The sequence below is a fragment of the Myotis daubentonii genome, chromosome 6 (assembly GCF_963259705.1).
Source record: "Myotis daubentonii chromosome 6, mMyoDau2.1, whole genome shotgun sequence".
Lineage (NCBI taxonomy): Eukaryota > Metazoa > Chordata > Mammalia > Chiroptera > Vespertilionidae > Myotis > Myotis daubentonii.
Window position 1 is genome coordinate 9,966,623 of NC_081845.1, and position 11,940 is coordinate 9,978,562.

General features: G+C 47.8%; 1 protein-coding gene and 1 long non-coding RNA gene across 4 annotated transcripts in view; both read right to left on the minus strand.

Moving 5' to 3' along the window:
• Positions 1 to 1,005, minus strand: part of PPP1R14C (protein phosphatase 1 regulatory inhibitor subunit 14C) — a 57,190-nt gene extending 56,185 nt beyond the window's left edge. Inside the window, exon 1 of one of the 3 annotated variants that reach the window (XR_009453360.1) lies at positions 155 to 1,005. Coding sequence is in view for 2 of the 3 variants with exons in the window: in XM_059700028.1 (XP_059556011.1) it covers positions 155 to 460 (306 nt within the window). In the remaining variant the exon portion in view is untranslated. The remainder of the gene's footprint in view (positions 1 to 154) is intronic. The other 2 variants (XM_059700028.1, XM_059700029.1) reach the window with 2 other exon arrangements.
• The window catches only part of LOC132236784 (uncharacterized), a 146,478-nt gene that overhangs the window by 128,617 nt on the left and 5,921 nt on the right, over positions 1 to 11,940 (minus strand). Inside the window, exon 2 of the long non-coding RNA XR_009453361.1 lies at positions 1,787 to 2,191. This is a non-coding gene — a long non-coding RNA (uncharacterized LOC132236784). The remainder of the gene's footprint in view (positions 1 to 1,786; positions 2,192 to 11,940) is intronic.

Here is an 11,940-nt window from a genome sequence, read left to right on the forward strand (position 1 = left end):
GCCAGAGGGCACCCTGGATGGAGAATGCGCCGCGCCCCGCCCCAGCGCTGGGTCCTGGGGGAGCCAGGACCGTGCGCGCCCGGCCCGGGAGAATTCCTGGGTGGGCAGATGGGGAGAGGGAGGCCCCCACCCTCTAGGCCCGGTGTCCAGGTACCTCGCAGCCGTACAGCCGTCCCAGCTGCTCCACGATCCACTCCTCCAGCACCAGCCGCTTCCGGAGCTCCTTGCGATCGTATTTCACTGTCACTTTTCCCTGCTGGTGGCGCCGCTGCTGCTGCTGCTGCTGCTGAACCTGCCCGGCCGCGGGGGCCACGGGCGCCGAGTCCTCCCGGGAGGAGCCCGCGCCGCTGCTGGAGCCCGGGCTGCCGGCCGCGCCGCCCCGGGGGCTCTGGAAGAAAACCCGCGCGCCGCCCCCACCAGCCCCACCGGCTGCCTCGCTGCTGCCCGTCGCCAACGACATGTCCCCGCGCGCCGGAGCCGAGTGCGGCCGGGAGGAGGGGCGGGCCGGGCAGCGGCATGCGAGGGGCTCGCCGCACCTGCTCCGCGCCGCGCGCGCCTGGCTGCCGGGCTCTCGGGGAGGTCGGAGGAGCCGCGGCTACACCACGAGGGCGGGGAGGAGGGAGGGCGGGGACCGCAGCCTTAAAGACGCCGCCCAGGACCCTCTGGGTCCAGCCCAGGAGGCGGATCTGGCGCCCGGCGGGCAGGGGGCCCGCGCGTGGGAGTTGCGCGCAGAAGCGGGAATGTGGCTCGCAGACGCGCGGTGGCCGTTGTGTAGACACCGAGAGGACAGGCGCGGGTCTCGTGCCAGGGATGGTCCTCAGCGCGGGCGACCGCGTCCACTTCTCCCGGAGGCGAGAATCGCGCGTCCCCGTGCAGTTCCAGAGCGCACGGACCCGCTTCCCAAGGCCTGGGCCCTGGCCAGGGGGTCGCCAGGAAGGGGACAGGGAAAGGAACCGCGCCGCAGGTTCCCCACGAGGGTTTTCTTCTTTCTCCGTCTCCTCCGCTGCCAGCCCCGCCCCGCCGCTTGAAACACACATTCCTATTCATGCCTCTTCTTCTCCCAGATGATGACAAAAATCAAGGAGGCAATGTTTGTGCAATCGGGCGATCGCCACGCCTGAGAACTCTTCAGACCAGTTTTCCCTCCTAACTGCCTGCTTGTTCATAGGTCGAGCATTGGAATATCTCTATATCTAAAGGGCAGCAGGCGTGCTGTCCCTTGGGCTAAGGGGCTGGGGACGTCCAGACAGCGAGCACTTCTCTAAGAGTCAGGGCCGGTTTACTGGTCTTACACGTCTTACTGCATAGCCAGCTTGCTTCTTTCTCAATACCATTTCCAAACAACCTCTTTTTACCTGGGGAAAGCACTGCAGGACTAACCACTTTAAAAACATCATGCAGCCAAGTGGCATTGGGAATGAATGAGCTTATTATTATAAGGTTTAGGGCAAAGAGATGGGGAAGGAAATTATAAACAGAAAACTGCGTGTGTGTGCGTGGTGTGTGTGTGTGTGTGTGTGTGTGTGTGTGTGTGTGTAAAATTATAGGGAGACACTAAATATATTTCTGTTGTACATAACATTACATTTCTGTTCAGGCAACTGAAAGAAGCCACAAAGATGCTCAAATACAGTAAGGAGCTTTTATGATTTTTTTTAAAGCTGGTAAAGGTTACTGGCAGCTACACAAAGAAGTTTCTCAGAGATAAAACAGGTAAACCAGTCATTTTACTCTGGACACTCCCTATGGTGAAGACTCTGTGATCCTAGACCCATGGTCGGCAAACAGTGGCTCACAAGCCACATGTGGCTCTTTGGCCCCTTGAGTGTGGCTCTTCCTAAGCCTTAGGAGCACCCTAATTAAGTTAATAACAATGTCCCTACCTATATAGTTTAAGTTTAAAAAATTGGCTCTCAAAAGAAATTTCAATCGTCGTACTGTTGATATTTGGCTCTGTTGACTGAGTTTGCCGACTATTGCAGACCAACAGCGATAAAGGCCCCAAAACAAAAGAAGCGACCAGCAACTTTCTCCTGGCTCTTCTGGCTCTTCGTCAACAGTGCCCAGGTCTGCTCTTCCCAGATTTATGATCGGCTCTGTGTCTTCCGTTTGGGGTTTTCCAGCAAGAGCCTAAGTAGGGAATTTCCCAAATTGTTTCATGCCTGAAGCTCCCCATCAGGACAGGACAGGCCTGGAACAGTGAAAGGAACAGATCTAGTGAGAATGGTGTGGAATAGGGTGGCGGGTGCGGGTCATAATAGAGGGGGTCAAGGCTAAAAGATCTCCGCCCCCTGGAAGAGGCCAGCTGTCCATCACAGGTGGCTTTCCTACCCACCCTTTCAGGGACAGGGGAGACAGAACTACTGTGATTGGACCCTAAAGGTGGATTACCAATCTCCACATCACCTCCGCCCTCACCTGCCGGAGGCATCTAGATCATTTTAAACCCTGAACACACAGCCAAGAGGGTGAGCTCCTCAACAAAAAGGCACTCTGTGGGGCAGGAGAAGGAGGCGGGAAGGCCCCGAAATGAAATCTCCCCACACAGGATAAGCATGTCTCTCTCTCTGGACATGTGGCAAGTATCCAAGTTAGCTGGAACCAGCTTTCACCAGCTGAACCAACCAGGAGAATGTCAATCAAAACAAAAACAGCCATCATTTTAGTTAATGAAGAAGAAACTACATATATTCAAGAGAAACTTCAAGGAACTTATCACTATTCACTAAGTTCTTTCTGAGAAATTCTTGTGTTAATTTTCTCTCGCTACATAGCATACTTCTTCCTTTGTGCTCAAAACTCAGCTCTCATGTATGACTTCAAAAATGACAGGTACTAGGAGATAGTAAGAAGAAATTTGGGGTTTTAGGCATCTTATAGGAAAACTAGAGGCCTGGTGCACAAAATTCATGCACAGGTGTGTGTGTGTGTGTGTGTGTGTGTGTGTGTGTGTGTGTGTGTGTTCCTCAGCCCAGCCTGCACCCTCTCCAATCTGGGATCCCTCTCACAATCCAGTACTGCTGGCTCCCAACCGCTCGCCTGCCTGCCTGCCTGCCTGATTGCCCCTAACCCAGCCGTGGGCAAACTATGGCCCGCGGGCCGGATTCGGCCCGTTTGAAATGAATAAAACTAAAAAAAAAAAAGACCGTACCCTTTTATGTAATGATGTTTACTTTGAATTTATATTAGTTCACACAAACACTACATCCATGCTTTTGTTCTGGCCCTCCGGTCCAGTTTAAGAACCCATTGTGGCCCTCGAGTCAAAAAGTTTGCCCACCCCTGCCCTAACCGCTTCTGCCTGCCAGCCTGATCACCCCCTAGCCACTCCCCTGCCAGCTTGATCAACGCCTAACTGTTCACCTGCCTGCCCGATTGCCCCTAACTGCCCTTCCCTGCCGGCCTGATTCCCCCTAACTGTCCTCTCCTGCTGGCCTAATTGCCCCTAACTGCCCTCCCCTGCCAGCCTGGTCACCCCTAACTGCCCTCTCCTGCCTGGTTGCCCCTAACTGTCCTCCCGTGCAGGCCTGAGTCCCCCCAACTGCCCTCCCCTGCAGGCCTGGTCCCCCCTAACTGCCCTCCCCTGCAGGCCTGATTGCCCCTAACTTCCCTTCCCTACAGGCCTGGTCCCTCCCAACTGCCCTCCCCTGCTGGCCATCTTTGACCATATGGGGGCGGCCATCTTGTGTGTTGGAGTGGTGGTCAATTTGCATATTATCTCTTTATTATATAGGATAGCCAGTGAAGATTCAGTCTCTGCACAGGTACATTGATCTTCAGATGCCCAAATAAGTCACCTTGACTGGCAACTAGGAGTCAAACTAACATGAGAGTTCCTCTTCCTATAAATCCACTTGCTCCATCCTGGACACAATTTAAATCTGGAGTGATACTCTGGTTTCTCTTCAGATCATATAAATCTTTTGCCTTTTTTAAATCTGGAGTGAACTCTATAGTCTGCACCCCCACCATACACACACACACACATACTTTTAATTCTATGTTTCAAAATATTTGGAAATAGGGAATTATTCTCAGGCTAGAGACCCCCATGGATGACTGTTTAAATTCAGGAAAAACTGCACTATTTCTCATCTACAAGACAGACATAGATATGTAGATATTTGTTCATGGCAAGCTTTTTTATTTCTAACCTAGATAGACAAGTTTTTCAAAATGCTGATTCATCAAAAACAGTGAATAGTTTAGAGAATTGAATGGTCTGAGAATATTCTAGAACACAGGGGATGAGCTTTTACCTTAAGGCAATTACCCACCCATATGAGAGCAGCCTAAGGAAGGTTCCTTTGTCGATATCCTTTCTGCATAGCTTTGTGTTTTCTTAATTGCTCTTTTTACTTGCTCTCTCATTTGGGGAAAGTTTATTTTAGGAACTATATAGGCCCTTCACCTCTGAAAACCATCTTTATGCCCATAGCTTGTTATGCAAGGTGACTTAATCAGGGGTCCCAGGGCTTTCTCCTCTCCCCAGAAAAACAAAGATTAACTACAAATGTTTATACTCAGATGCAAATTTCCTTATTCCTTGCACACTAGGTGTTGCAATAATTATGCAACACCTGGTAATCTACTTTGAGAGTGTGATAACTACAGCCCCAAGGCCCACAAACCTCAACATGGAATTCTTACCTTGAGTAACAGTGTAGGTGACATGGTGCCTACATCCAAATTCTCTCAAAGGTTCAATAAAGCAAAAGGACAAATCAAAGGTAATTTTAAATCTGGTTTTCCTCCTAAAAGTAGAAGAAATTTAATCTGTCCTTTGGGATTGATCAGTTACTCAGAGCACTTTAAGTTTTCAGAATATGGTCCATTATTTCAATAATCTTTATGGAGTGATAAGCATCAATGGTGGTTTTCCTGTTTCACCCTCTCTCTTTCTCTTCCTCCTCATAATTCTGGACCTCTGATTGTATTATGTGCTACAATTTGGAATCCTACTTCCAAAATCAATTTAGCCATTACTTGTATAAGCAACCAGAACAACCGCCGTCATTGTCACAGTTGTAAAATTTTGTCTCAGCAATTAAAAGAAATTCTCCCTGCCCTGGCGAGTTTGGCTCAGTGGATAGAGTGCCGGCCTGCGGACTGAAGGGTCCTGGTTTGATTCCAGTCAAGGGCACATGCCTGGGTTGCAGGCTCATTCCCCAATGGGGGGCGTGCAGGAGGCAGCCGATCAATGATTCTCTCTCATCATTGATGTTTCTATCTCTCTCTCTCTCTCTCCCTTTCTCTCTGAAATCAATAAAAATATATGAAAGAAAGAAAGAAAGAAAGAAAGAAAGAAAGAAAGAAAGAAAGAAAGAAAGAAAGAAAGGAAGGAAGGAAGGAAGGAAGGAAGGAAGGAAGGAAGGAAGGAAGGAAGGAAGGAAGAAAGAAAGAAAGAAAGAAAGAAAGAAAGAAAGAAAGAAAGAAAGAAAGAAAGAAAGAAAGAAAGAAAGAAAGAAAGAAAGAAATTCTCCCCTACTGTTCAGAGATGAGGGAAAGTAAAGGGGATAGAAATGTAGCTTCATGTCATTTCTCCTAAGAAAGATTAAATATCCCTGGGCCTGCCTGTGAACTCAGCTTGTGGAATATTGTCTCTTTCTGTAAACCAGGGTCATTTGCTTCGAGAGGACAGTAGCCTCTCTAGCAAGTAGCCACTTGCCTTCCCCCTTCACTGCCAAATGTTCTGGAAGAGTTGCCCATTGGCCCATGTCTCTGTCTTCCCCTCTTACCCCTCAACCTTCTGCATCCAATGACCACCACTGGACTGAAGGCACCAACCAAGGTCACCATCCACCTCCATGTTGCTCAATCCATAGGTGCTTTTCAGCTCTTATCTAACTTGACCTCCTGCTACCTTTGACCATCTTTAACCTCTCCCTCCTCTTCAGACTCTCTCCTCTCTTGGCTCCCTTGCCAACACCCACCTCTTTGTTTATTCCATTGCAGCAAGTTGTGTGTACTCCTTTCCTACATCCCCGCCTTAAAGGTAGGTGATTCCCACTCAGCTAGTGTAGCTCAGCAGTTGAGCATGGACCCAGGAACCAAGATGTCACTGGTTTGATTCCTCAGTCAGGGCACATGCCCAGGTTGCAGGCTTAATCCCCAGTCACGGGGAGAGGGGGTGCGGTGCAGGAGTCAGCTGATCAATGGTCCTGTCTCGTCATTGACGTTTCTATCTCTCTATCCCTCTCCCTTCCTCTCTCGATAAGAATATATATATATTTAGAAAAGATAGGTTGTTCCCTCAGTTCCTCCTTTGCTCATCCATAGGCTTTCCCCCAGGTGATTTTGTCTCCTGCTGAAGCTCCCACTTTGACTCCCTACCACCATCTACCTGCCACAAACTCCCCAAATCCAAGTGGATTTCTAGTCTGAGCTTTATGTCCACACATAGACTGCATTCAGTGCCAATGCACTATGCAAGTATGTTTCTATTAGAAGTACACAAATATATAACTTTATCAACTCAATAGAGAACAAAATAGTAGAGTGAATATATTTTTGGCCATGGGTGGTCAGTACAGTAAAGGATGCTCTAGCTTAGTATTTTTTAAACATTTTTTTACCCCAAACCACAGTAAGAAATACATTTTAAGTCATGACCCAAATATATATCCACACACATAGCTTACCCAAATTACATGTGATACTCTCAGACACATGCTATTCTATTCTGTTGTGTTTCATTATTTTTAAGGAATGCTGCTCACAATCTACTAAATTGATTTTCAGCCCACTAAAGGATTGCAACCCAGAACTTGAAAACTGCTGCTGTCAGCCAGAATAGTGCCCGCAGGTGCCAACCCTGGCTCTCCTTAGTCTTAATGGCACACTCCAGGCTGGTTATTTACTTGCCTGGCACTCTCTTTCTGTCATTTCTAATTTACTAAGTATTCATGTAAACAGTGTTGACCCAAAATGGCTGGCATAGGGCATGCATGTGACTCTCCTGCAGGTGCCACAAAAAAACTAAAGAAGAAGAATGTTGGACATTAAGATGCACCTCCACTGACCTCCACGCCCCCTAAGGAAATGGCCAAGTGCCTGGAGGATAAGATCAGAAGGCCATTAGCAGTTGGTAGAGCCTCCAGCTTGAGCCTCCAGTATACAGTGATGGGTTCCAGCACGAACCTGAGATCCCAACTGCATTGATTGAACCTGGCCTCTGCCACTTAGGCACCGTGTGACCTTTGTAAGTTACTTAACCTCTCTGTGCCTCCATTTCTCCATCTGTAAAATGATCGGTAGTGCTTGTGTCATAGGCTGTCCAGAGGGAAAATGAGTTCCTGGGAATAAAGTACCTAGAACGGTGCCTGATGTTATGTGTGAAGGAATCATAAACATTGCAGAGAGGACTGACTCACCATTGTTCCAACAATGTCCCCAAGAGTCTGTGGCCACACCATATCCTGACTTCAGGGATGTGAGGAGAACAATGAGAAAACATCTCCATAGGGACCCTGTTCCCACTCGCCACACAACACGGTCCAGTTATTGATCCCATTGACAAGTCCCAATAGGTGGAGGTGAACACCAACATCCAACTGCTTACCCAATTGACACCTGCCTTGCAGTCACTGCAAGTTACAAATTCAAACTGAAGTCACTGCCTTCTCCGAATGAACCTGCTTTACTTCCTATCTTCCTATTGCTGGGACTGTTCAGCACCATCCCTTCTTTGTCCAATCTAGAAACTTTATCCACTGGACCCAATCAATAAGCAAATCCTAATGATCCCACATTTATCTGGATCTCAGATCTGTCCTCTCCTGTCTGTTCCCACACTCCCTCCCATATTTCTCCTTTGCTTTTTTAGCTTGATCCCTTGCCCGGCCTCCCACCCCCTTTCTGTATTACTAAGCAAATGAGATCATATCACTTCCCTCCCCATTCTCTTCAGGTAAGGTCCAAACAACGTAGCATTGCACAGGAGCCTTTTCTTGCTCTGTTCCTTGCTTTCTGTGCAGACACTCCCCACCCAGCCCCTCACACACACAGGTCATGCAGCCCAATATGTCACTCAACTTGGAGTTCCCAAATCAAAAACTGCCCCTCTCTACTTCCGCCTGTGCCCACAAACTCCCAACTAAGCTCTTCTCGATTTCCTAGTGAGGTGTCACTCTCATGTTTGCCCAGGGGCCACCATCTGTCTCTCTATCACAGCACCCATCACACCTTCCAGTGATCAGGTCTCTGCCCACGTGCCACCTCCTCACACAGGCCTTCTTTTTGCACCACCACCCCACCCCCTCACCCTCCCTGTCTTGTCCTCATTCTTATGATGACTTGAAAATATATATGTATTTGTTGACTGCCTAGCTCTCCCACCAGAAAATATATATATATATTTGGGCAGGACTCTATTGTTTACCTTGGCATCTCCACTTCCTGAAACAGTGTGAGACTGTTAGTAGCACCGGACACCTCCCTGTGACAGAGGAGCCTGTTAGGTCATCTGTCCCTCCCACCAGATGGTAAACTCTTGAAGATGAGAATGTGCCTACCTGGAATTTCTGTTCTTAGAACCGAGAGCAGAGCTTACCACAGGCAGGGGCCCCAAATAGTGAACAAGTAAAACTATCTCCATTTCTGGCTATACACATTTTTTAAATATATTTTTATTGAATTCAGAGAGGAAGGGAGAGGGAGAGAGAGAGAGAAACATCAATGATGAGAGAGAATCATTGATCGGTTGCCCCCTGTGCAGTCCCTACTGGGGATCAAGCCAGCAACCAGGGCATGTGCCCTAACTGGGAATCGAAGGTCAATGTTCAACCACTGAACCACATCGGCCATGCCACATTTTTTTTTTATTCTCCAATGCAAATATGCAAAAATGCAGGTCTCAATAAGGCCCAATCTGGTGTGTATATTCCTTTAAATCATAACAAGTCACAATTCTCCCCTCTACAGATCCCTGGGTTTTTACTGTTTCCACAGTAACAAAGGAAACAACTGTCACCCAGTTGTCCCAGCATCCTACACAATCACCTTTTCCTCCAGTGTTCAGTTCCAGCTTTTCAACACCTTGTTTGTTTGAGGCCGTTATGAGACAGCGACTAAGGAATCAGGTGTAAAATCAGATTATGACTCCAGCCCTCCTCTTATCCGACTAGGCCATCGCCCAGTGGTTGCTTTGCATCTGCAAAAGTGGGAATGATTCCAAAGGCTACTACCTAAGGCCATCTGTGGAGAAAGACCAGCTTTGTTTTCTCCCAGGTCATTGGACCAAGGTGCGGTCCTACAGTGCACAATTCATCTGCAGCATGTGTCACCTGCGACTCACCAAGGACATCTGACGACACAAGGAGTGGTCTAAAGCAGCGGTTGCCAGCCTTTCAAACCTCACGGACCACCAGTGGTCTGCAGACCACCGGTTGGCAACAGATGGTCTAAAGCCTGTCCTCTGACACCAGTCCATACCACTGGGTCCATGACAATGTCAAATGTCTCTGGAACTTGGTTAGCCTCTCCCTCCCCCAAACCCCCTCCCCACCTGGCAAAAGGTGAAGAGATTTAGAAGTACAAATTAGTAGTTACAAATTAGTCATGGGGACATAAAGCACAGAGTAGGGAATATAGTCAATAATATTCTAATAACTATGTATGGTGCCAGCTGGGTACTAGCCTTATTGGGGCGATCACTCCATTTGTTATATAAATGTCTGATCATTATATCATACACCTGAAGGTAATATAATGTGTCAATTGCAGCCAAAAAAAATGTAAATGTCTCCAAAACTTTCCAAACATCTACTCTCGAGTTCTGCACTTACATCACCATGGACCAGAAGCGAGAAGCGAGCAGCTCACAGCTGCACCAGGTCCGGAGCACAGTTGGGAAAGCAGTGCCAAAGGTCATGCTTTGTCATTAGGACTGGCTTAGAAACTCTCATGGCCACAATAATAGCAGTAATAACTGGGCACTTCCCTCCAGCTTGAGAGAATGAGACGCTGGTTTTAATTTCCTCCTCGGAAAATCTCTGATAAAAGTAGGGCTGAGTCCAGTGACCCAGAAAGATGGTCACCTTCTGCCAAGGCCACGCGGCCATCGCTCTGTCTGCACACCGTGTGCTAGAGAGGGTGGCGTGAGAATCCTCCCCTTGTCTGTTTCTCTATGTGTCTCTCAGGACTGCTGGGATAGTTGCACTGTGCTGAGTGTTGTGTTGTGTAGCAATGTGTGTTACCATGGGCTCCTTCCTAGTGGACAAAGGTCTGGGTAACAAAGAAGGGCCTAACATTCCAGTGTCAATTATCTGGAAATTTAGAAGGCCCTTCTAGAAGCCAAATTCCTTGGGCACCACTGAGGAAGGTAAAAGAAGCAATTTTTCTTCAGCCTCATGATTGGATTCTGAGATGTCCTCCACAGGGAGTGGACCCACAGCAGTGGTCAGCAGGTTCTGAGCTAGTCTTGTCCGGAGCAGATGACCCCGGTTCATAACAGTTTGGGTCTAATACTACCAAAAGCTACCCATCACTGACACCTGTTTACAATAACATCACCTCATTAAATTTCCCCACAGCCCTGCGTGGTAAGCTACGTGCAAGGTTGATGAGCATGTTTGAAAGATTGATAATCATTTTTTGAAAGATAAAGAAACCAACATGCAAGGTTGATAATCATGTTTGAAAGATAAAGAAACCAAGCTCTGAGAAGCTAAGTGAGCCCTACTTCACCCCTGAGTTTAAAGAGCAATGGTGGTGGTGTTGCTCTTATATCAATCAGGGGCAAAGCAGATGTACAGTCCTTAGTTCAACCTAGCTTGAGGCCTGTGTTGGCTCTCCTCGGCCATCTCCCATTCTTTCCCACCGTAATTGCTCTCTCCTCTGTGGCTTTGCTCCACACAAAAACGCAGAATCATCATCATCAGCTCCTCCATAAGTGCTTAATCAAACAGGTCGATTTCTATAGAAATGCCCAAGTCAGCCACAGTGGGAATTTCATTGTACAATTTGAAACTGGTGAAGCAATTTGAAATATAAAAAGAATGTACCTTTAGGAACAGACAAAAAACACCCCATTTATACAATAATAGAGGAATCAGATGGAATTATATAGTTGTGTATATCTATCATACCACCAAGAAATTGAATGACCTAAGTAGAAAAATACAAGCATACAAACAAAACACCTTAAGTAGAGAATGGCATTTTTTTTCCAGCTTTCATAGTTAAAATAACAGAAAGATCTATTGCACTGTATTGCATACCAAATGTTTGACATCTAGACCAAATTATAACCCTGTATGTCAGGGTTGAGCAATAATGCTACAGCCCAGAAAAAGACCCAAGCAGGCAATGTAGATAATGTCCTCCGTGTAGACAGCAGAGCCACACGCTATAGAATAAGTAATAACTAACCTTAACCTCCTCTGCCCCAACTGCCCCAACCCACAGAGAGAACATTATTAAAAATCCCAGATGCCCTCAGGCTGTCTGACCCCCTAGAAAGAGTTTCTATAGAGAGAAGCCCAGGAATGCGGGAGTGCATAATGAAGAGAAGCCTCGAGGTCCTTCCCACACTGTCACTGTATATATCTCAGAACGGCGATTGTCATCGCAGCCCTCCTTTCAGAAAATAAAAATGCTAGTACATGCATGCTTCTGGAGAACCAAGAAGCGTGGTGCGTTCCTGGGAACAGGAAGCAGCTAATTTCCCTATTGTGCTGCAAAAGCAGCCAGGCGGGAAGGAGCAAGTCAGAACTGCACACGGCGGGAGAGCTGGGCCATCTGTGGTTGCTAATCCTGGAATGCAGTTCTGGTTGGGTTCCCGGCTGGAGCCGAGCTGCGAGCGGCTGATTTGGGTCTCTCTTCCTAATGTCCAGGTCCTGTCCTCCCTCAGGTGCAGATTCCAAGTGCTCTGTCCCTCATCACAACCCTGTGCTGGCAGAGCTTCACACAAGCCATTCCCCTCCCACAGGTCCCCTACTC